Below are 26,046 nucleotides of genomic sequence, written 5' to 3' on the forward strand. Positions count from 1 at the left end.
AATCCAGACTACAAAAAAGTTTGCAGTAAAAACAACAACCCAGTACAGTCCCTGGAGGCAGCCACTAATACATATTTTGTATTTCCTTTTGGAAATTTTGTATAACTATATAAATATATATATGTATATATATGTAAATATATATATGTGTATATATATATATATATATATATATATTCACATTTCTCCTTTATTCAACTGGTAGCATGTGATACACACTGCTCTGGAGTTTGTTCTTTCCATTCTTAGAGCTCATTCCATATTAGCAGGTACTCGTCTTTCCTTTCTTTACAAAAGCAGCAGGGCTTGCTGTACCATGGGTACACTATCATGCATTTAGCCGGATTCCTACTAAATGGACTGTTAGGTTATTTCTGTCCTCTTATTTTAAAAGGTATTGCAGTGGACATGATTTTACATAGATCTTTGTGTCCGTGAGTGAGAATATCTGTTCAATTCGTTTTAGCAGATGTTTAGAAGATGGTGTGAAGGTCTAGGATCCTTGCAACAACACTGGACCAGTCTTGGCAGAGCTCTGAGGTGGTGTGTATCTGAATTGGGAAACTGTATGAGCACTCCAGGAGACAGATGGAGCGGGGACGTCTTGAAGGCTGGGGACTCCAAGAAGGAACCTGTGTCTGATTTATTAATGGGCTCAGGAAGTCATAGGGGTAGCAGGAAGGGGGTGGGTCAGATCCGGGCATCGTAGAGACACTGAAGGCAATTCTGAAGTGTTTCTGTCTCTAGGAACTCCAGGCCCCATACTGTCCAGCAGCCTCTCCAGCTACAGGGGTAGAAGCAGCAGTTGCTTTTCTTTTCAGGTGAAATTTTCATAGGTAGGGATTTCAGGAGATTCAGGATCATTCTGTTGTGGTGGTGGCACCACCTGTGAGCCAAGAGACACATAAGAATATGGTTAATAAAGGCTGGGATGCTCTAGTGTTTGGTGAGAGTGGAAGGTCAGGCTGGGTTAAGACTGGTCCATGCTGTAGGAGTCAGGTCATACGGACTGGTCTAGGGGTGGGACAATCCATCAAGCTGATGGCAGGCATTTACGGAGAATCTCCTTTTTTTTTTTTTTTTTAATAAAGATTTTATTTATTCATGAGAGACACAGAAAGAGAGGCAGGCTCCACGCAGGGAGCCCGATGCGGGACTCGATCCCGGGAATCCGGGATCAGGCCCTGAGCCAAAGGCAGACGCTCAACCGTTGAGCCACCTGAGCATCCCAGTGGAGAATCTCCTAATGGGAGGTTGGCTAGGCTCTCTGTAAGGAAGATAGAGGGCGGTTTAGTATAGCAAGTCAAGGGACTACAAAACTGACAATAAAAGGCCTTGCTCTCAAGGCCTTTTATATTACATATAGATCATAAATATATATAAATAAAAATATATTATATTTATTTATTTGAAAGAGCAAGAGCACAAGCAGGGGGAAAGGCAGAGGGGAAACCAGGCTCCCCATCGAGCTGGGGGCTGAATGTGGGGCTCGATCCCAGGACTCCAGAATCATAACCTGAGCCAAAGGCAGAGGCTTAACAGACTGGGCCACCCAGACGTCGCGACAAACATCTATATAAAGATATTTCAGGTGGTAGAAGTTATGTATCCAAGTGACGCATCCAGGCCCAGACCCTTAGGCCCTCGTGTTCCCAGGGTCCCGAGGACTCGCTGTTCAGGGAAGGCCCTGAGGAGCAGCTGAGATGTGAGCTGACGCAGGGAGGAGAGGAGACATAGTGTCAGTAGTAGCTTGGGAATAGCATAAACCTTTGAGGTGTCGTGTGTCAGAAAATAATAGCTAAAGTGGGTGTGCGGATTTCCTGAGCAAGTGGGCAATGATGGCCTTAAGGGATCCAGAATCAGGATTCGTGGTTCTGAAAATTCTGAAGGCAAGGGATACATACTGTCAAGACCTTTGGCTGGGAAATGCACTGATTTCCACCTAGACTGTGAGTGAGGGTGGTTGCAGGGATCTGGAGTTCCTGGGGTGGGGTGGGAGCCGTGCAGGACTAACCAGACCAGAGGTGACTCAAGGCCATTCTGAAACTCAGAGTGGGACGGATGTCTGTGACTCTACGATTGATCAGTATTGGCCCAAATACAGAGTCAGGTCAGAGTAGAAAACAGCTTTGGGAATATAGTGAAAAGCGTAGATGTGTTGTCAAGGCCACAGGTGAAGTACCTTACAGGCTACGCAGAGGCCACATTCCACAGGACAGGACATGAGGTAGATGATGGTTGAGCTGAGCTGCATATCTGTACAAACATTTCCGGAGCAAATTCTATCCATCTTTTACGGTCCAATCCAAATTAATTTTTTTCATGAAGCCTTTCCTGTCTACCTCAGTGCAGTGTGCACTGTCCCCCTACTTCCAATGTCTGGGAAACCTTTGGGAACGGCACACCTAACAAGTAGTATGTAGTATGTGTTTTTATTTCCCTCCCAGGTGATTGAATTGGTTCCACTTTTCCTCCACTGAAAGCCAGATAAGGTAACAGGCCTTCGAGGTTGAGGAAGGTGCCTTAAACATATATCTGAATCCCCAAAGCACTCAGCCTTGTTCTGGGCAAACAAAAGGTGTTCAATAAATATCTACTAATTGATTCATTAGTCACAGGGAAGCAGTAGAAATGAACAACTTCGAGAGGTTTTCTTTTTTAAAATCTTGTTTGGGGGCGCCGGGGTGGCTCAGTCAGTTAGGCATCTGACTTTTGATTTTGGCTCACTTTAGGATCTTAGGGTCATGAGATCGAGCCATGTCCAGCTCCACACTCAGAAGGGTGTCTGCTTGAGATTCGCCCTCTTGCTCTGTCCCTCTCCACCTCTAAAATAAGTAAATAAATATTTTTAAAAAAATCTTGTTTTAACACCTTAAAACAAGGAGGAAAAACAAGGAGGGGATTCTGGGGGAGATTTGAAAATAAAAGTATGTATGAGCCCAATGTTTTCAGGGAAGTGAAAGCAGAACAGGCAGCTAGATTCAGATCAAGGTTAATTATTTAAGATTATTCAGGATTGGGGATGCCTGGGTAGCTCAGCGGTTGAGCATCTGCCTTCAGCTCAGGGCAAGATCCTGGGTCTGGGATCGAGTCCTTCATTGGGGTCCCTGCATGGAGTCTGCTTCTCCCTCTGCCTGCTGTCTCTGCCTCTCTCTCTCTCTGTCTCTCATGAATAAATAAATAAAATCTTAAAAAAAAAAGATTATTTAGGATTGTTTTAAAAGTCTTTGTGGTATTTATTTTTATTTATTTATTGAAGATTTTATTTATTTATTCATGAGAGACACACAGAGAGAGGCAGAGACACAGGCAGAGGGAGAAGCAGGCTCCATGCGGGGAGCCCGAAGTGGGACTCGATCCCAGGACCCCGAGATCACACCCTGGGCCCAAGGCAGATGCTCAACCACTGAACCACCCAGGTGCCCTCCTTGTGGTTTTTATTTTTATTTTATCTATCTATCTATCTATCTATCTATCTATCTATCTATTTATTTATTTATTTATTTATGATAGTCACATACAGAAAGAGAGAGAGAGGCAGAGACACAGGCGGAGGGAGAAGCAGGCTCCATGCACCGGGAGCCCGATGTGGGACTTGATCCCGGGTCTCCAGGATCGCGCCTTGGGCCAAAGGCAGGCACCAAACAGCTGCGCCACCCAGGGATCCCCCTCCTTGTGGTTTTTAATACCGAAAGCCCAACTACTATCTATGTGACCTTTGGCAAAATTAGCTTCTGCGAATTTCAGCTTCTTTGGCTGGAAAATGTGGGTGACAACACATTTATAGAGGTGTCCTAAGGATCCCAAGAGAATATGTTTGTTAATGTTTTATGAACGTGATGTAAAAGTTATTTTTATTATTTAATAGTAAATTCTACCATTAAGGGATCTTTTAACACCAAAATAAAACCAATGTGTTGTAGTTAATAGCACATTTTCAAAAAAATCTTGACATTGGACTATTGGCTAATTTCTAATTGTTTTGGGAAATTACCATTTTGGTGGATTAAGATTAGGTTTAGAAGTAGATTTAGAAATACGCATAAATCATACAGCATTTGTATTTACAGCTTCTCATTCTGGTCAGTGTCAAGAATAACCAATATAAAACATTATTAAATTAATTAGAAATGTTCAGCCTTTGGCCAAACGGATGTGAATCAGAAATATTTCTTTAAGCATCTCTGTTGGGACGCCTGCGTGGCTCAGCAGTTGAGCATCTGCCTTTGGCTCAGAGTGTGACCCGGGGGTCTCAGGATTGAGTTCTTTATAGGGGTCCCCGCAGAGGGCCTGCTTCTCCCTCTGCATGTGTCTCTGCCTCTCTCTGTGTGTCTCTCATGAATACATAAATAAAATCTTTAAAAAAAAAAGCATCTCTGTTGACCATGGAGTATGTCAAGGGGGTGCATACTGGATAGAACTTAGTTACTTTGCCATGGGGATCTAGGACTTTCAATTTTTTTTTTTAAAGATTTTATTTATGTATTCATGAGAGACAGAGAGCGAGAGAGAGAGAGAGAGAGAGAGAGAGAGGCAGAGACACAGGCAGAGGGAGAAGCAGGCTCCATGCAGGGAGCCCAACGTGGGACTTGACCCCAGGTCTCCAGGATCACGCCCTGGGCTGAAGGCGGCCCCAAACCCCTGAGCCACCCGGGTTGCCCTAGGACTTTCAATTAAAATGGTCTGCACAATAATTCCTTGTTTTAGGAGCCTTGGGATACAGAGAAAATTGTTCTCACCTTTTGAGGTGTCTGTATAGAGCTGTAGATTGTGGCTGAATTCTCTTTCTGCTGAGGAACTGAGGTCTTTCCCTGTAACAGACCAACATCAGACTACCCATAATCACCTATGAGAGATTTCCAGAATTTACCCTTCAGCCCTTAAGGAAAGGGGACACTGTACCAGGTTCAGGTCTTAGACAGATGATGGTGGTTAGTGCAATGGGGACAGTGCTTCTGTTTGCTGAACACCTCCCTTATTAATGGCCCAAGATTTGGAGCTGAGGACGAGCTCCTTCACTTCAAGGGACCCCAAAGTTTGGTAAACATGGATAGAGCCACAGTTATCTGCCCATGTGCTGCTGGTCCTGGCCCCCAGTCTGGAGGGACTAGTCATCCAGGATATTGGATGGTTCTAGAAGTGGAGGAGGCGGAGGGAACGTATACTAATCAAAAAAGCTCACCCGAGAGTTGAGGAATACTTGCGTATACACCGTGCTGTTTTGGGCCACAGGCGCAGGCACTATGCATTCTGGAGTGACGAGATCATACTCTGCTTGCCCCTCAGATGCTGAGTCAAATTCAGTGTCCTCCTGGTTGACCAAGACATACTTTTGGAGTCTTCCAGCCTTGAGTGTGTCAGTCCTTTCCTGGTCCTCCTCACTTGTTTCACTGCTGTCGGAGGTGGACTTAGTCTGTTGCTTGGCAGGCTGAGGGAGCGTGTCCAACTCCTGATACCCTTGGGAGAGCATATTGCACAATGTGCGGCCAGTGGTGAGTTTCAAACACATTGTGCAGGCTGGGTAAAAAGTGTGGCAGCCCCCACCTCTTTCTTGTTTTGTGCAAGGATCCAAGCTGCACTGACTTCTACCCCAGGTGAAGCCTAAGGAACTGGAGGAGAGGTTGTTCTGTCTCCCCACAGGGGATTCTATTCCACTCTTTCCTCCTTTTTTTTTTTTTTAAGATTTTATTTATTTATTCATGAGAGACAGAGAGAGAGAGAGAGAGAGAGAGAGAGAGAGAGAGGCAGAGACACAGGCCGAGGGAGAAGCAGGCTCCCTGTGGGGAGCCAGGTATGGGACTCGATCCCAGAACCCCGGGATCACAACCTGAGCCAAAGGCAGATGCTCAACCCCTGAGCCACCCAGGTGCCCCCCCCTTCCTCCTTTGAAGCATTCACTCATTTTCACTTGGTAAACATGCATGGGGTATGGCACGGGATGAACCCAGCAACTCTCTGTGAGCCCAACCGGCTCTGTTGGATAAGCCATCCTAAGTGCTGTGATGTGTACTCTGGGAAAGCACAAATGTCATTAGACCTGCTCTTGAAGGAGGATGCTGTCCTGCTGGGGGTCAGATCCATACATAAATCAATGAATGCAAGCCCAGCTCTGGTAAGGGTGACATGAAAAGAGTGAGGAAAATGTGAGGACACGGGCTCTGGTTAGGAAGCAGAGAAGAACTGATGAAGGTGGTGGGATTGAGATGCGCCTTGATGGAGGGGCAAGATTTTGATGAGGGACGGATTATTCTTGGTTGAAGAAGCACCACGATTAAGGGCAGGTGTGAAACCCTCTCTTTTGGGAAAAGATGGCATTCAAAATATTTAACAACTGCAATGGACTGGGTGTAGGACAATCAGAAATGAGTGTCGGTTTTGAACAACTGGTTGGCACACTAGGTGCATGTCTACCTGCCTACACTCTATTTCTGAGTGTAGAAATAATGGCTCACATTTACCAAGTGCCTACTATGTGTCAGCCACCATTCTAAACACTTTTCATTAATAAGCTTTTTCAATCTGGATGAAATCCTGTAAAACAAAAACTATATTTTTTGCAGACGAGGAAACTGTAGCACATCAGGTTTAAATATTTGCCTGAGTAAGTGGTAGGGTCAGGATTTGAATGCTTGGGAAACTTTGCCCTGATTTTTCTCCCCTGATGTTCTTAACTATTCCTCCTAATAGCTCCCTACGGGCTTTGTGTAGGAAAAAAGTAGGTAAAGGGTGGTCTGACTAAATCCTGAGTGATAATATAACAGTAATTACCACCTATTGAGTGCACACTGTTGTCACTGACCCACTCAGTACTCACAGCAACCCTAAGAAGTGGGTGCACTTATTTTGCAAGGTAGGGAAACTGATGCGTCGAGACTGAATTGCCCAAGATCACTAATGAGCAGAATCAGGGTTCGAACACAAGACTGTCTGATCTCAGAACACATACACCCGGCCCTTAGGTTTTATTGCTTTTTGAGTAACAGACAAAGTCCACAGGAGCTATTGGTGGTTTTAGAGCAGTCAGAGTTGAGCTTTGCAAAGTGATGGGCAGAAGGGATAGAAAAGAGAAACTCTGGAGAAGGAATGGCTGGTTAGAAACTATTATACTATTTTAGGGAAGAAGTAACAAGGAATGAGAGTGTCTGGTAATGAGGACTGGTTAAATAAATTAAGGCACATCTGTAGGCTGGAATAAATGGGAGCCAGTCTTACATATATTAATATTACTAGGATATTCTGTTAAGGTAAAAAAGCAAGGTTCAGAAAAATGCTATAGATCGCTCCCATATGTGTAATTAAAAGAACGTCACCTACACACACACATTACACACACACATTACACATTCACAAATATATCTAATGCCTATCAATGCATTAAAGACCCCAAAAGGATTTAGAAACACATTTTTTAAAAAAGATCTTACTTATTTATTCATGAGAAACACACACACACACACACACAGAGAGAGAGAGAGAGAGAGAGAGAGGCAGAGGGAGAAGCAGGCTCCATGCAGGGAGCCCAACGGGGGACTCGATCCCAGGACCCCGGGATCAGGCCCTGGACTGAAGGCGGCACTAAACCGCTGAGCCACCCGGGCTGCCCTGAAAGGAGACTTAATTGTATACCATGTGAATATATGACTTTTCAATTAAAAAAAAAAACTATTCAATAAACAAAAATTTTGTGACACAATGAACCTTGGTAGTGAAAGAAGATCTAGAGAAGAGGAGACTATGGGATGCCTGGGTGGCTCAGCGGGTCAGCATCGCCTTTGGCTCAGGTCAGATCCCTGGAGTCCGGGGATTGAGTCCCATGTGGGGCTCCCTGCAGGGAGCCTGCTTCTCCCTCTGCCTGTGTCTCTGCCTCTCTGTTTTTCATGAATAAATAAATAAAATCTTAGAAAAAATAAATAGAGAAGAGGAGACTAGGGAGAGATGGTAGGGAGGTTAAAGAGGCAGACCTTGGGAGCTGAGGAAAGGCACCGGGAGGGAGGAAGAGCAGGGGTGACAGTGGTGTCTCAGCACTTCTTTACCCCTCCTTCTGTGCCCAGGGCACCAAGGAGCAAGAGCGTGGGCTGGGGGAGGCCAGGGTCTGCCCTGCCAGCTGTGAGGAGGGAGCTGGTGGGAAGCTCCCCACTTAGCCTCATTCTCACTTTTTGGTTCCTTTCTCCTGGCTACACTTTCCCATCGGAAAAGCCTACACTGTTGGATTAGTTGAGCTGCTGGCCTCCCACCCAGGCCCTCCTCCTGTTCCATCTCCTTGGGGTATCTCCTCCGTGAGAGGTTACATGGGTGTTTTTAAAGCAGAGTTTGTCCGAATGGGTGGAGTTTGGGGATTCCTTAGAACTTCAGAGCTTAGAGTTCAGGGTGGCAACTGAGGACACTGAGTGATGGGAAGGGGAGGCAGTTAAGATGCAGGCAGCTCCGCTCACCACTCCAACACCCATCAAGACAGCTCCACTTCTATACACTTTGTGCTATTGGGGTGTTGCACAGTATTTTGTTTGAAGAAAGCATTCCTTAGATTTTTCACAAATTGGAAAATCAGGGCACCCTGGTGGCTCAGGGGTTGAGTGTCTGCCTTCAGCAAAGGTCATGACCCCGGGGTCCCGGGATCGAGTCCCACATCAGGCTCCCTACAGCCAGCCTTCTTCTCCCTCTGCCTGTGTCTCTGCCTCTCTCTCTGTGTCTCTCTGAATAAATAAGCAAAACCTTAAAAAAAAAAAAAAAACTGGAAAATCACTCCCTCAGTGATGTTCTTGGGTAAAAGACGTCCTAGAGAGTCTCATGGGTTTTAATTCTAATTAGGTTTTAGTTTTGCTCCTGCCACAGATTTTTCTATCTGGCCTTTATTTCTCCCTTCTCAGAGTAAGACAACTATCTCCATCTTCATCAGAGGCCACATTCAAGGGATCATGATCAGTACTGGGGGAACCCTAGAGACCCGAGAGGACAGCTGCCTCCCCTGGCTCTGGTTACCATCTTTCCAGGGTTCATTCTGGTTGTGGTTTCTTTCCCCAAACCACATTCCTTCTCCAAACCACATTGATAATCAAACTTTAACAGGCATGTGATTTACCTTGAGATGCAGACTAGAGCTCATTATGTGGGGAGGTGCCCACGATTTGCATTTCTAACAAGCTCCTGGGGGATGCTCGTGTTGCTGGTTGGTAGACCACACTGAACAAATAGCCAGCTTTGGAGCTTCCATCTGGCCCAGAGACCCCACAGCCTGTGTCACTGTGATTTTACCTGGTTCCTCCACTGGGGTTTCAGCTTGGCTGGGGCAGGAGGTTGGGGCTGAACCTGACAAACCTAAGAAGAGAAGGTTTATCAATAGGGCTGTGAGGAGAGAGGCAGAGGATTCTGAGTGTCAAACGGACAAAGCCAAGGAAAAGGCTTTAGGGAGGAGGTGAACCCTGGAGTGAGTAGGTGCGCACAGGAAAGGGTGACCAGAATCCTAAGGTCATCTTCAGCTGAGGAGCCTCCTGTTGGCTGTCTGCACCCCCGTGGTAGCCACCCATCAGATTGGTTTGCTGGCTTGCAGCGATTGTTCAGGGATCCCATGCGGCCTTACCAATATCTACTTCCTGGGAACTATTCCAATTCCACTGAGATATGAAATTCTGAGGGAGCTGCCAATCATAATAGCTAACCCTTTTGGGTTAGACAGTGATTGGGCCAATCAATGGTCACATGACCCAAGACTGTGCCAATCAGAAATCTTTTGAGTTGCAGTTGGAGGGATGCATCTTTTTCTCTTCCTGGTGGCTTACCTGTTAGTAGGTGGGAGTCTGCAGCTACCAATGGCTGTGTTGTGGCACACGCCACCCCCACCCCTGCCCCTCAGCTCAAAGCGGAAAGTAAGGGTGAGAGATGGAGAGCTCTGGTGATTTTTGAGTCTCTGGTAACCTTTGTTTTTAAGGCCAGCTCCTTCCCTGTCTTCCTCACGGATTGATTATGTGAGTTCCAAAATAATAAATCACACCTCTGGCACCTTTTAAAAGTAGTTTGAAAAAAAAATGAAAAAAAAAAAAAAAAGAAAGTAGTTTGAGTTGGGTTTCAATGATTTGTACCTAAATTTAGAGTCCCAACTAACGGCCCTCCCCTCATCACTCTGAGAAGAAATGAGGTTTTGGGAAAGAAGGGGTAGGAGGGGATCGTGACAGGGCAGACAAGCCTTCAAAGGTCGTAGGAATATGGTCTAATGCTGGCAGGTGTCCATGATCTCAGAAACCCACAAGGTCTTTTTCGCTTCCAAATGCACCAGATGGTCACAAGGCACAGAACGATGACAGCCATCACCGTGAAGATCACAATGTAAAACTTCATGCTTCTCTTAGGCCCTTTGAAGAGGAAATGAAGGATGTATTAATATAAATAATAACAAGGAGATTGGAACAATGGACCAAGCATTATGGCCATCCTACCTGGCTCGTAAAAATCTCGTGCTATTGCAGAAAATATTCCTTTTCATTCATTCATTCTACCACTATTTATCGAGCAGGCATTGTTCTGGGATAGAAGCTATAACAGTATTTAAGGCAGACACTGTTCCTAGGTAGAGAGATCTATGCCTTACCCAGCGTCACAGAGTTTTAAATATCTGAACAGGATTTGAATGCAGGCTGCCTGTCCTGACACATCCTTCTCCATCACACTCCACTGCTTCTCTCTCTAAACGGTTACACTGTAGCTCTAGGCTCAAAATAGAGCCAAGATTTCCACTTAACAGGGCTCTAAATCCATCCTCCAGCCTGATCTAGCATTGTCACAGCCTAGGCAAGCCTTCTTTTTTTTCTACTTCCTTCTAGAGCAGAGAGAGCACAGAACTCAGGGTTCTTTTTTTTTTTTTTTTTAGAACTCAGGGTTCTAATCATACTTTTGCTGTGCGACCTTGGGCACATCCCTTACCCTTTCTGAGTCTCAGTCTTTATGTAATGGAGAATAGTAACAGTATCTGCTACGTAGGATTATGGTGAAGTTAATTGGGCTAAAATGACCTAGAATAGTGCCTGGCATCTAGTAAGAGCCACTAGGACTTCCTTAGAAAGAAACTAGAAGTTTCCACTCACAGTCTGTGTTACTTTGTGGTCTGCATTCCTTCACCTATCAATTTCTTTTCTTTTTTTTTTTAAAATAAAGATTTTATTTGTTTATTTGAGAGAGAGAGAGAGAGAGAGAGAGAGAACACAAGCAGAGGGATCAGCAGGCAGGAGAGGGAGAAGCAGGCTCCTTGCCGAGGAGGGAGCCTGATGCAGGACTCAGTCCCAGGACCCCGGGATCATGACCTGAGCCAAAGGCAGAAGCTTAACCAACTGAGCCACCTGGGTGCCCTTCACCTATCAATTTCTATCAACTCATCTCCACTAACCTCTGACACTGTACTGTCCAAGAATAGTAGCCACAGGCCGTGGTATGAGCCCTTGGAATGTGGCTGGTATGAGTGGAGAATTAAATTGCTTATTTAATTTAATTTTTAAAAAATCGAAATTGAAATATGGCTATTCAATTTCTGCTTGAAAAATCGATAAGTAGCTTTGGAACAACTTGGATATGTAAAATGTACCTTTTCAACTGTAACTTTTATGAAATCTGAATACAGATCAAGTACTTTCCATCTGAATTGGGATGAGCTATTGGTGTAAAAGACATGCTGGATTTGAAAAACTTAGTAGAACATGAAATATAAATTATTTCAAGTATAATTGTATTGAATACAATCTAAAATGGTGATATTTTGGATTTGGTGGGTTAAGTAGAATACATTTATTAAAGTTAGTTTTACTTGTTTCTTTTCGCTTTACCGACTGTGGCTGTTAGAAAATATATATTACATGTGTGATTCTTATTCTATTTCTATTGGAATGTGCTGCTCTAAAGTACCCTAGCCAAAAAAAAAAAAAAAAAAAAAAAAAAGTACCCTCGCCCATACTCCCTCACTGTATTCCTAAAAAGCCGCTCAGAATGCAAATACTTGGATCCAAGCATCCAAGGCCCTGAGGTCTGGCTGAGCAGAGGTAAAGGGTGACCTGGACAGATGTTGCCGGAAAGAAACTGCTGGGAGCTGCTGCTGACAGGGTTGCTGGCGATACACGTGAAGTTGGGATGATTTTCACCATTTGTCCAAAAGACATTGAGGTGAGGTCCTCTTTGGGACTCGATAGTTCCTTTTGGTAGGGGAGTCCATCTGTATGTCACGTTGTGTCCACTGTCCTCCACTGAACATGTCAGACTGACCCTGCAGATGTCATTCTCAGCAAGCTCAAGGCTCCAGGTAATCTTTGGCTTCTTCAACCTCCCTGTGTAAGGAGAAAGACAGACCTAATGCAGAGTCAGGCCTGCCCGCTGGGCAGTCACCACATCTTCACTCATTTAGAATATTCTCATGAAGTTGTGAGCTGGCACTGCCTTAAGGCTGGGAAAGTGCCTCCAGAAGCCACAGACATTCTGAGTGCACCTGGCCTTTCCCTTTGGTAGCCAGGAAATCTCAGACATATCATTTCACCTCTTTGGTCCTTTGATGCCTAGATGCTAAAAGAAGGAATTAAAGAAGAGTGGAAAAAGAAAGATACCGCATCATCCTACAGAATACTCTGTGTAGCTGTGTAGAACTAGCGGCACAGGTAAGCACAACGTTCCATGTGCTTTGAAGATTCTCCAAGGCTTCCATGTGGAGGCTCCATCATCTAAGTTTTTTACTCAAGAGATAAAGTGTAAAGAGGTGAGAGCAACAATGGCACAGAGTTAGTGCTCAATGAATGTTAGTAGCTTTGTTTTTTAAAAGATTTTATTTATATGTGATAGAGAGTGTGTGTGTGTGTGTGTGAGACAGAGCATGAGCAGGGCTGATGGGAAGCAGGCTACCTGACGAACAGGAAGCCTGACATGAGGCTTGCTCCCAGATTTCTGGGGTCATGACTTGAGCCGGAGGCAGATGCTCAATCTACTGAGCTACCCAGGGGCCCCAATTTAGTAATTTTAAAAGAAATATGATTGGCACCAGTTGTACCCACATTATTATTATTATTATTATTATTATTATTTAATCTTCTTGCCTCTTAAAAAATATTTGAGTCACAATATGCTATAAATGTGGACTAGCTGACCTCCAGCACATTTTAACAGGGCCATGGATGGTGACTCTTCACAGATACTTAGACACCAACAAACCCAAGCAGGGGATGTGATGACCATATCTGGATGGTACAGGAGAAGGAGCTGGCAAATGTAAACCCAACTGTAAAGTCAAGATCCTGCGAGGCCCAAGCCTGAGGAGGAAGACTACAAGTTCTGTCCCTCATGCTTGGGAGAGCTAAGCAGCCTTCCTGCGTGGAGGTCATGGGGTCTTTGGACACTAAAAGCTTTCTCCTGAGTCTTCTCTGATTTCACTCCAGCCAGCTGTGCCCTTATTCATACGTGATAATATTCTTTTTAAAAAAATTTTTTTACATGATAATATTCTATAAAAATACAGGTTGAAGAGTTCCCAGACCCATTTGACAAGCAATACAGGAAGACAGGGGCAAGTACTGAAGGTCAGATGGTGCAGACCTAACTGAAAGCCCAGCAGAAGGGGGACCTTGGCAGGTAGATGTTGCCCTATTGTTGACCGGTCTGGACTCGATAGCTATCCTAGTGGCCTGAGGCATTTTGGTACGAAGAGAGGTTCAAGGGGGTGGGGGAAGGAAGCAGGAAAAGCAGCAAAGAGGAGAAACATCTCAGGGAAGGAGTTTAATGGTGAGCACTCAGCTCAGAAACTCACCATAGACAAGCAGGGTGATGTGTTTTGTTTTGATGACTCTGGAGGCCTCTGAGCACACATAGGCAGAGTAGTGCCCTGCGTTCTCCATCTTTACCTGGTCAATCTTCAGGGAGAAGTCTTGGCTAGAGTTCTTGTTTGGATCCTTGAACTTAATGGGTGGATCGGCTGTTGCCATTTCTTTCTGTTCTTTGCTGATAATAGACGTGTTAAGCATCCAAACGACGTTCTCTATGTGGTGACTGGCTGAGAATGTTAGGGGCAGGGTGACCGACTCCCCCAGGACTCCAACCACCGTCTCCCCCATTGGTTCTCCTCTGGAGGCTCTTGGAGCTGCAGTCAGAGATGAGACATTGTGGCTTCAGTCATTGGCTCTCTTCCCTGAAGCCTCAGCCTGCCTGAAGGAGGTTGAAGCCTAGTAGGCTCTCTTGCCCGCACCCCTTCTCCCTTCCTCTGATGAGCATCCCCGCTGAGCTCTTGTCATGGACAGATATGCACCTGGCTCTGCCTTCTGCATACTCAGGTCTTTCTTGCCCTCCCTGGCCTTCTGAGGAGACCTCAGGGGACACTTCCACCCAAACAAAGACAAACTGGACCTCTTCATCCATATTCTCTTCCCTTCCCTTGCTCTACCCTTAGAGCTTCACAGTTCCCTGGGAGTTCCCAAGAGCCTTGACAGTCTCTCTCAGGCCCCGGAGGGTAGAGAATAAAGGGTCTCCAAGCCTGTCTTCTTCCTGTGGGATATAAAGGCCCCGGAGGGTAGAGAATAAAGCGTCTCCAAGCCTGACTCCACCTGTGTCCTGCCCAAGCCCTGGTGGTTTAGACTCCATATCTGTTCAGACCTTTTCTGGAATCCCCTGGAGGACCTACGTGGAGCCCGTACCTGTACAGAACTGCTGGACGCGGACAGGGCTGGAAGTATTCTGGCTGACTGGGTTCCTGGCCGTGCAGGTGTATGGCAGGTCTGGGTGACACAGCGTCCATTGGATGGTGAGAGTAGAGCCCTCATGGGATTCAGAAGCATTGGCATCCCTCCCGGTCCAGCTGTACAGAAGATTTGTCCTTGCCTTCTCCACAAAGCAAATCAACGTAACGTTACAGGAGCCACTATCAGATTTGTTCACAGACTTTATGATGACTTGAGGCTCCTGCACTTGCTCTGTAGGGACAACAGCAATGAGGAGATTGCTCAGATCCCTCCCTTCTGCAACAGGAAAGAATAAGGTGATGATGATGGAAGACCTAGGGACAGAAGGGAGAAGCCAGAATCGTGTTCTAGGGAAGTTTTCTCTTCATTTTCCACTGCATACTAGACCTCAGTGCCTCTCTCTTATGCTTCTGCAAACCCTGAATGGGTGTTATCTCCACGAGTCAACATGACAATAGTCTAGTTACTCCTCTGTTCCCCATCAGTATATGAATTACTTAAGGACAGGACCAAGGCCTGTGCCTGAACATTTAACACCTTACTGGCTCATGAAAGTCACTCTGGAATGTTTGGTAAATAAATGGACAAATGAGTCAACCCCAAACACTGCAGAGCAGGGAGGTCTGCCTCTAGAATTTGAGTTGCTTTTGCCTTTTGGTCTAAATTTATGATCATTGTGCTTCCAGGCCTTCTTCCTGGTCCTTTCCTTCCCTTTTGTTCCATTTTTTCCTCTATTCACAGTGTGTGTAGGTATTTAAGTTTGCTTTTTTGGGGAACTGGTAATACATAAAATTGAAAAGATACAAAAAGGTGTACATAATTTAAACAGCAAGCTTTCTTGTCCCCAACCACCCACCCATTTCCTCTCTCTAGGAATTACTATTATGAATTTCTTGTTGATATTTCTAGAAATATTCTAGGTATAGATACATACATGACAGCATACTATATATACAGTCCTGAATCCTTTAAAAAATAATAAAAATTAGATTTTTGGGGAAAATGGCAGAGAAGGACCTTAAGCACACCTTGCCTCACTAGATAACACCACACCAATGTAAATAGCCCAGAAAATGACCTGAAGATTGGCAGAACAAATTCTCCACAGCTAAATGTATAGAAGAGGTCACATCAAAGAGGGTGGGAAGGGCAGAGATGCAGTTGGGAATTGACGGACCCACAGGACTATCCGTGGGAGGAAGGGATGGTGTGGGTACAGAGCAGGGACAGAAACAGATTATCACACGGGGAGGACAAATCCCTGTAACATTTGCTTTTGAAAATCAAAGGCACCTGATTTCATGAGTTCTTACAATCAGCTGGGCTTCACATCTGGAACTTTAAAAATCAGCTAGCTCAGCTCTGGGAAGAAGAGAAGAAACAGTCCCTGCCCTTAAAGAAGCAGCACAACAAACAGCCCCGCAGAAACAGCATAGAAGCAGCAGTTTGAAAAACACCTGGAATACATGGGAGAGAGATTTGTTTACTAATCTCAGAGCATGTGCTGGAGGGGCAGAGATCGTTGGGAGATTTCTCCAAGAACAAAGGAGCTGGTGGGTATCATATCCCTCCCCCGCCCCTCAGCCTAGACATACGGACACCTGTGGGAACCAGTGCAGTGCCAACACTCAATACCTAACTTGCTAACAGCACACTCGGCCCCCGCATTCTCCTGTAGACATGCCTCTTCCCATGCCTCCATTCCAGGTCCCCTCCCACAGCAGACCTACGCAAACCTTGCTAACACCAGATACCTCTCCCCAACCTCCACTTCTGCAGATTCCGCCCCCCAACCCAGCTTGCCTGGGTCCCATTTGCTACAGGTCCCTCCCTGCAGCCAACTGGCGCAGACCTTGATGACACTGCTCAGCTTGCCCCTGAGTTCTCCTGTGGTTTTGCCCCTCCAATGTGATCTTGACCAAAGCCCATCCAAAGTGGTGCCACAAGCCTGGCAGTGTGTAAGCAGTGCCATCAGGGGCCAGCACCATTCCAAAGTGACTCCTGACCCAGGGAGAAGGGAAGGTAACCACACACACACACACATACACACATGAGTTCAATTGTGGCCCCACCAACGGGCTAGGGGCAAACATCTGGTCTGAATGCAGGTCATGCCCACCAAAGAAAAGCTTCCCAGGGAACCAAACAAGGAAAGCACCCTATAGTTCACTGCTATTGCATCTCTGGCAAATGCCTAGTCTGACTCAACTCAAGCCCAGGCAGCCCCAGATTGGCCCACTAACAACAACATGAGGATCAAACCCTGCCCACAACAAGCAAGGACAATCATTGCAGATGACTGGACTGAAGACAAAAGAGGTCAGTCACAACAGCAATGCATACACAGCACATATAGTAGACACCCCTGAAGCTCCAAGTTCTGGTGAATGGGACATTGCACTTCAGGGCACTCCTGGACCTCTTCTTCATAAGGCCACTACTTTCAATAGCAGGAGGCACAACTGACTTTCCTACCACATATAAGCAGACACAGAATTAGATAAAAGAAGGAGACAGAAGAATATGTCCCAAATGAAAGAATAGGACAAACTCATGGCAATAGAGATAAAAGAAATGGAGATAAGTAATATGCCTGGAGAATTTATTTATTTATTTATTTATTTATTTATTTATTTATTGAAATTAGATTTTTAATTTTTTAAAATTTTTATTTATTTATGATAGTCACACACAGAGAGAGAGAGAGAGAGAGAGAGAGAGAGAGAGGCAGAGACACAGGCAGAGGGAGAAGCAGGCTCCATGCACCGGGAGCCCGACGTGGGATTTGATCTGGGGTCTCCAGGATCGCGCCCTGGGCCAAAGGCAGGCACCAGACCTCTGCGCCATCCAGGGATCCCTGGAGAATTTATTTTATTAAAACATTTTTGTTTATTTATTTGAGAGAGAGAGAGAGAGAGAAAATGAGCATGAATGGGGGCAGGGGAGAGACAGAGGGAGAAACAGACTCCCTGCTGAGCAAGGAGCTCAACACAAGGCTTCATCCCAGGACCCCGAGATCATGACCTGAGCTGAAGGCAGATGCTTAACCAACTGAGCCATCTAGGTGCCTCTGGTGGAGAATTTAAAGTAATGGTCATAAAGACATTTGCTGGACTTGAGAAGAGTGGAGGACCTCAGTGAGACCTTTAAAAAAGAGATAAAAAAACATAAAAAGGGTTCAAATTTAAGTGACCATCAACTTAATATAGCCTGCTATATGAAGAGGATGTTATATACAAACCTAATGGTAACCACAAATGAAAAACTAGTAATAGATATGCAGAAAACAAACAGAAAATAATCTAACACTAAGGAAAGCCAACAAACCATGATAGACGAGAGTAAGAAAAGAAACAGAGAACTACAAAAACAACAATAAAACAAGTAGCAAAATGTCAGTAAGTACATTGCAATAATTATTTTGAATGTAAATGGACTGAAAGCTCCAATCAAAAGACAAAGGGTGATAGAATGGATAAAAAAGCAAGACCTACACCAATAAAAAATAAATTTATCAAAAAAAAGATAAAAAAGCAAGACCTATCTATGTGCGCCTACAAGAGACTAAGGCCTAAAGACACATGTAGATTGAAAGTGAAGGGATGGAAAAGCATTTATCATGCTAGTGGAAAGGAAAAGAAAGCTGGGGAAGCAATACTTATATCAGACAAAATAGACCCTAAAACAGATGTAACAAGAGACAAAGAAGGACACTATATAATCATAAAGGGAACAATCCAATAAGAGGATATGGCAATTGTTATTTATGTAGCCAACATGGGAGTACCCAAATACATAAAGCAGCTAATAAAAAAAATAAAGGAAGTTATTGATAGTAATACAACAATAGTAGGGGAGTTTAACACTCCACTTACATCAATGGTAGATCATCCAAAAAGAAAAGCAACAAGGAAACTGTGGCTTTGAATGACACACTGGACCAGATGGATCTAACAGATATATTCAGAACATTCCATCTTAAAACAGCAGAGTACACATTATTTTCAAGTGTACATGGAACATTCTTCAGAATAGATCACATACTAGGCCACCAAACAAGTCTCAACAAGTTCAAAAAGATCAAAGTCATATTGTACATCTTTTCTGACCACAACACTATGAAACTAGGAATAAATTACAAGAAAAATTTGGAAAGAACAGAAATACATGGAAGTTAAATAACATGCTACTAAACAATGAATGGATCAGCCAAGAATTCAAAGAGAGAATAAAAAAATACAGGGAGACAAATGAAAATGAAAACACAACAGTCTAAAATCTTTGGGATGAAGGAGAAGATGTTGTAAGAAGGAAGTTTATGGCAGTATACACCTACCTCAAGAAGCAAGAAATCTCAAATAAACAACCTAACTTTATATGTAAAAGAGCTAGAAAAAGAACAACAGCAACAAAAACCCAAAGCCAGTAAGAGAAAGCAAATAATTGATATTACAGCAAAAATAAATGAAATAGAAACTTAAAAATTTTTTTTTAATTTATTTATGATAGTCACAGAGAGAGAGAGAGAGAGGCAGAGACATAGGCAGAGGGAAAAGCAGGCTCATGCACTGGGAGCCTGATGTGGGATTCGATCCTGGGTCTCCAGGATCGCGCCCTGGGCCAAAGGCAGGTGCCAAACCGCTGCGCCACCCAGGGAACCCCCCCCTTTTTTTTTTTAATTTTTATTTATGTGAAATAGAAACTTAAAAAAATAGAACAGATCAATGAAATCAGGAGCTGATTCTTTGAAAAGATCAAGAAAATTAATAAACCTTAGCCAGTCTCCAGGGGTGGGAGAGGGGAGGTAGGAGGAGGAGGAGGAGGAGAGAAAGAGAACTTAAATAAATAAATTCAGAAATGAAAGAGGAGAAATAACAACTGACACCACAGAAAGATAAAGGACTATAAAAGAATGTTATGAAAAATTATATGCCAACAAGTTGGACAATCTAGAAGAAATGGGCAAATTCCTAGAAACATATAACCTCCCAAAACTGAATCAGGAAGAAACAGAAAATTTGAACAGACTGATTACCAACAATGAAGTAGAGTCAATGATATAAAAACTTCCCCAAAATAAAAGTCCAGGACCAGACAGCTTCACAGATCAATTCTACCAAACATTTAAAGAATAAAAGCCATTTGATAATTCCAGTAGGTACAGAAAAGCATTTGACAAACTACAGCATCCATTCATGATAAAAATCCTCAGCAAAGTAAGTTTAGAGGGACTATACCTCAACATAATAAAGGCCATATAGAAAAAACCCACAGCTAACATTTTACTCAATAGGGAAAAACTGAGCGCTTTCCCTCTAAGGTTAGATAAACATCCTTATTTATAAGGATGTCCACTCTCACCACTTTTATTCAACATAGTTCTGGGTGTCCTAGCCACAGCAATCAGACAACAAAAAGAGGGGCGCCTGGGTGGCTCAGTCGGTTAAGTGTCTGCCTATGGCACATGTCATGATCCCAGGGTCCTGGGCTCAAGCCCTGCTTCAGGCTCTCTGCTCAGCAGGGAGCCTGCTTCTCCCTCTCCCTCTGCCTACTGCTCCCCCTGCTTGTGCTCTCTGTCAAGTAAAAAATAAATAAACAAACAAACAAATAAATAAATAGATTTTAAAAAGGACAACAAAAGGGATAAAAGGCATCCAAATTGGTAACAAAGAAGTAACACTTTCACTATTTGTGGATATTATGTATAGAAAACCCTAAGGATTCTACCAAAAAAACTACTACAACTGATAATGAATTCAGTAAAGTTGCAGGATTCAAAATCAACATACAGAAAACCATTGCACTTCTATACACTAATAATGAGGCAGCAGAGAGAAATTAAGAAAATAATCTCTTTTGCAATTGCACCAAAAATAATAAAATACTCAGAACAAACTTAACCAAGGAGGTGAAAGACTTGTACTCTGAAAACTGTAAAACACTGATGAAAGAAATTGAATATGGCACAAAGAAATGGAAAGATATTCTACGCTCATGGATTGGAAGAGCAAATATTATTAAAATGTCCATATAATCCAAAGCAATCTATCTACAGAGGTAGTACAACCCCTATCAAAATACCAACTAGAAAAAACAATCTAGTTGTTTTTTCACAGAACTAGAAAAAACAATCCCAAAATTTATATGGAGCCACACAAGAACTGAATAGTCAAAACAATCTTGAAAAAGAAGAACAAAACTGGAGGTATCCTGATTCCAGATTTCAAGATATATGACAAAGCTGTAGAAATCAAAGAAGTATGGTCCTGGCACAAAAATGGACAAATAGATCAATGGAACAGAATTGTTCCCAGGAATAAACCCATGATTATATGGTGATTAATCTTTGACAAAGGAGACAAAAATATGCAATAGGAAAAAGACAATCTCTTCAACAAACAGTGTTAAGAAAACTGGAAGGGGACTTGCAAAAGAAACTGAATCACTTTCTTACACTACACACAAAAATTTAGGATTAAGGACCTAAATGTGAGACTAGAAACCATAAAAATCCTAGAAAAGAGCAAAGACAGTGATTTCTGTAACATCGGCCACAGCAACATTTTTATAGATATGTCTCCAGAGGCAAGGAAAACAAAAGCAAAAATAAACTACTGGGACTACATCAAAATAAAAAACCTGCACATCAAAAGTAGCAATCAATAAAACTAGAAAACAACCTATTGAATGGGAGACGATATTTGCAAATGACATATTGGATAAAGGGTTAGTGCCCAAATTATATAAAGAACTTACACAACTCAACACCCCAAAAACAAATAACCCAATTAAAAAATGGGCGGAAGACATGAACAGACATTTCTCCAAAGAAGATACCCAGATGGCCAACAGACACATGAAAAGATGCTCATAATCACTCATCATCAGGAAATGCAAATCAAAACCACAATGAGATATCATCTCATGCCTGTCAGATGGTTAAAATAAAAACACAAGAAACAAGTATTAGCAAGGCTGTGGAGAAAAAGGAACCCTCATGCCCCTCATGCACTGTTGGTGGGAAAGCAAACTGGTATAGCCACTGTGGAAAACAGTACGGTTCCTCAAAAAAATTAAAAAATAGAATGAATATATGATCCCGTAATTCCAGTACTGGGTATTTACCCGAAGAATATGAAAACACTAATTTGAAAAGATATACGCACCCTTGTGTTTATAACAGCATTATTTACAATAGCCAAATTATGAAAGCAGCCCAAGTGTCTATCAATAGATGAATGGACAAAGAAGATATGGGGGATCCCTGGGTGGCTCAGCTGTTTAACCCCTGCCTTTGGCCCAGGGCATGATCTTGGAGACCTGGGATCAAGTCCCATATCAGATTCTCAGCATGGAGCCTGCTTCTCCCTCTGCCTGTCTCTGCCTCTCTCTCTCTCTCTGTGTCTTTCATGAATGAATGAATAAATAAAATCTTAACAAAAATAAAGAAGATATGGTATCTAATACATATATATTCATATATACATATATGAATATTAGGCAGCTATAAAAATGAATGAAATCTTGTCATTTGTAACAACATGGATGTGGTTCTAGAGAGTATTATGCTAAGTGAAATAGGTTAGTCAGAGAAAGACAAATACCATATGATATCACTCTTATGTGGAATTTAAGAAATAAAATGAACAAAGAATAAAAAAGCCAAACCAAAAAACAGATTTTTTTTTTTCAAAAAACAGATTCTTAACCACAGAGCACACACTGATGGTTGCCTGAGGGTGGGTAGGGGATGGGTGAACTAAGTGAAGGGGATTAAGAGTACACTCATCATGACGAGCACCGGGTGCTGTATGAAAGTACTGAATCACCATATTGCACACCTGAAATTAATAGAACATTGTATGTTAACTATGCTGGAATTTAAAAAAGTTAACAATATATCTTGGAAATTGTTGTATGTCAGTTCACATTGAGTTCATTCACTCTACTTCTATTCACTGCATAGAATTCCATTTTTTTTTTAACACATCCAGAGCACTCGACAAGTCAATAAAAGAAGGTCAAACTACTTGATAGAAAGTTGGTGCCATAGGCTGAATGGTGTCTTCCCCAAGTTCATATCTTGAAGCCCTAACTTCTAGCACCTCAGGATATGATTTTATTTGGATATAGGACTGTATCTGGAGACAGGAGTTGTTTTTTTTTTTTAAACCACATATCTTTTATTTTTTTAAAGATTTTATTTATTTATTCATGAGAGACAGAGACAGAGAGAGAGAGAGAGGCAGAGACACAGGCAAAGGACTCGATCCCAGGACCCCGGGATCACGACCTGAGCAGAGGGCAGATGCTCAACCATTGAGCCACCGAGGTGCCCCAGAAATATGGATTTTAAAAGTGATTCTGGTGAGGGCTCAGAAAGAAAAGAGGAGAGCCTTAGAGAAAGCTTCTACTATCCTAGAGTTATATATGTATTATCATGAACAGAATATTGGTAGAAATATGAACATTATAGGTGTTTCTGGTGAGGAATCAGGTGAAACTGAGGATGTATTATTGAAAACTGGAGAAAGTGTGACACTTGTGCTCAAGTGGTGAAGAACTTAGGCAAATTGTGCTTTAGTGTTTTGTAGAAAGTAGAACATTTAAGTAGTAAACAAGTATTTAGCCAAGGAGATTTCTAAGCAAAGCATTGAGGGCACTGTGTGGTTTTTCCTTTCTGCTTGTAGTAAAATTTTGGAGGAGAGGCACACATTGCAGAAGGAAGTGCTGAGCAAGACAGAACCACCAGAACTTGAAAATTCGTGAAATTCTCAGGCTATCCATATTACAAAAACTAAGAAAGCGTGTCTGGGGAGAACACTAAGGATGTGGCGAGGCAACATTTGCTAGAGAGATTACAACGTGACTCATGGGTTAAGTCAGCCATCCCAGCAGAAATGCCGCCAGCGTGGACTAGAGGAACAGAGATGTGGACAAAAAGAAGAAAGGCCGTCAGACTCGTGGGATTCTCTAGGATGGGCCAATAGAGCTATTCAGCTGAGATCATGCCTTCTCCTTCACGGGAAGAACAGCCCCAAAGAACAGTTCGGAGTTTGATAGAGCTGCCATGGCCTTTGCCACCATGGGCTCAGAGGGGACAGACCCAGGGGCAGTTGGTGAGGTGATGTCCTCCTGGGCAGGGTTCCTGCCCAGGGTGAAGGAGGTGGGGCTGCCACCCCAAGGGGGCCGAGAGAATAGAGCATAGAGCCAAGGACTGTTCTTGAAAACTAAAGTTTAATGGAACTTGGCCTGCTAGGTTTCAGACTTGCCCTAGCAAGGCCCATGACTCCTTTCTTCTTTTCCATTGCTCCCTTTTGTAATATGAATGTCTATCCTATGCCTGTCCTGTCATTATAGTTTGGAAATAGATAACTTGTCAGGTTTCAAAGGTTCACAGCTGAGGAGGAATCTTGCCACAGGATCAATTATACCTCAGGTCTCACCCATAAAATCTTTAGGGGATATTTAGATAAGACTTTGGACTCCGCTAAGATGGCGGAATGGGTTAGTGCTAATGGGATGGCGCTTAGATGTGGGGATGTTGGGATAGAGTGAAAGTATTTTGCATGTGAGAAGGAAATAAGTTTTGGGGGGGTCAGAGGGCAGACTATTATGTCTCATCATGTCCCCTCAAAATGCCTATGTTGAAGTCCTAATCCCTGGTACCTCAGGATGTGACTGTATTTGGAGACAGAGCCTTTATTTATTTATTTATTTATTTATTTATTTAATATTTTATTTATTTATTCATGAGAGACACAGAGAGAGAGGCAGAGACACAGGCAGAGGGAGAAGCAGGGTTCTTGCAAGGAGCCTGATGTGGGACTTGATCCCGGGACCCAGGGATCATGACCTGAGCCAAAGGCAGAGGCTCAACCACTGAGCCACCTAGGAGATCCTGCAGACAGAACCTTTAAAGAGATAATTAAGTTAAAATGGAGTCATTAGGAACCAAGAAACAGACTCTTAAGTATAGAGAACCCACTGGTGATCACCAGCAGGATAGTGGATGGAATTATGGGAGAAATAGGTGATGGGGATTAGGATTACACATATCATGATGAGCACTGAGTCATCTACAGAAGTGTTGAGTCACTATATTGTACCCCTGAAACTAATATAACACTGTATGTTAACTAACCAGAATTAAAAAAAAAACTTAAAAAGAAGAATGACTTATATGGATTGTATATTAACCAGTAAACTATTTATTTATTTATTTATTTATTCATTAATTTATAAAAACTATTTAAAAGAGCACTTTTAAACCTCTCATTTCTTTTTAAAATTCTCTTCTACAAAAGTTTATCCCCAAGTATAAAGATTTTTTAAGTATCCTTAAAAAAATGGGGTTGTTAGGGTGGACCGAATCCAGCATGACGGGAGATTAGAACACAGACAGGACAAACAGAGGGATGACCATATGAGGACATATCAAAACGCTGGTGGGGCACCTGGGTGGCTCAGTGGTTGAGCATCTGCCTTTGGCTTAGGGCATGACCCCGGGGTCATGGGATCGAGTCCCATATCGGGATCCCTGCAGGGAGCCTGTTTCTCCCTCTGCTTGTGTCTCTGCCTCTCTCTCTGTGTCTCTCACGAATAAATACCCCCCCCCCCTTAAAGGTGACTATCTGCAAGCCTAGGAGCAAGAAAAAACCCAACCTGCTGACACCTTGATCTCGGAGTTCTACCCTCCAGAACTGAGAAAATAAGTTTCCGTTGTTTAAACCACCCGGTCTGTGGTATTTTATTATGGCAACCCTAGCAAGCTAGTATAGGTGGGTAAAGGGTATTAACAGAGTTGCAGAAAAGATAGTACAAATGCTTCCTAAACATATTTTGGTTGTGTTTTCACTCTGCAGCTATATTCATAGAACTGGGTGTAAAGGACCAACATGGTGGTCCTATTTGTCCCAGAGGGGTAAATACCTGGGGGTGGGGGAAATCTGCTTTTAAAAATTGGGGCACCTGAGTGGCTCAGTCGGTTAAGCAACTGTCTTCAGCTCAGGTCATGATCCTGGGGTCTTGGGATGGAGCCCAAAGTCAGGCTCCCTCCTCAGAAGGGAGGCTGCTTCTCCCTTTCCCAGCCTCTCCTCTGTTTATGCTCACTCACTCTCTCCCTCAAATAAATAAATAAAGTTTTTTAAAAAAGTAAATAAAAGATCAGGGATGCCTGGATGGCCCAGCCGATTGAGCATCCGCCTTTGGCTCAGGTCATGATCTCAGAGTCCTGGGATCAAGCATGTCTAGCTCTGTGCTTAGTGGGGAGTCTGCTTCTCCCTCTCCTTTTTTTTTTAAAGATTTTATTTATTTATTCATAGACAGAGAGAGAGGCAGAGACACAGGCAGAGGA

General features: G+C 43.3%; 1 protein-coding gene across 8 annotated transcripts in view; it reads right to left on the bottom strand.

Moving 5' to 3' along the window:
• Positions 1-172: 172 nt before the first annotated feature.
• Positions 173-26,046, bottom strand: part of LY9 (lymphocyte antigen 9) — a 30,602-nt gene continuing 4,728 nt past the window's right edge. For 3 of the 8 annotated variants that reach the window (XM_025986354.2, XM_072759645.1, XM_072759648.1), the window contains 8 exons: positions 14,646-14,921; positions 13,766-14,095; positions 12,033-12,302; positions 10,242-10,346; positions 9,253-9,315; positions 5,183-5,457; positions 4,740-4,811; positions 173-886 (listed from right to left, as the gene is read on the bottom strand). In XM_025986354.2, coding sequence (XP_025842139.2) covers positions 818-886; positions 4,740-4,811; positions 5,183-5,457; positions 9,253-9,315; positions 10,242-10,346; positions 12,033-12,302; positions 13,766-14,095; positions 14,646-14,921 — 1,460 coding nt within the window. In that variant the 3' untranslated portion in view covers positions 173-817. Of the gene's footprint in view, positions 887-4,739; positions 4,812-5,182; positions 5,458-9,252; positions 9,316-10,241; positions 10,347-12,032; positions 12,303-13,765; positions 14,096-14,645; positions 14,967-26,046 lie in introns of all 8 variants that reach the window. The other 5 variants (XM_072759643.1, XM_072759644.1, XM_072759647.1 and 2 more) reach the window with 3 other exon arrangements.

This window comes from Vulpes vulpes, chromosome 5 (assembly GCF_048418805.1).
Source record: "Vulpes vulpes isolate BD-2025 chromosome 5, VulVul3, whole genome shotgun sequence".
Lineage (NCBI taxonomy): Eukaryota > Metazoa > Chordata > Mammalia > Carnivora > Canidae > Vulpes > Vulpes vulpes.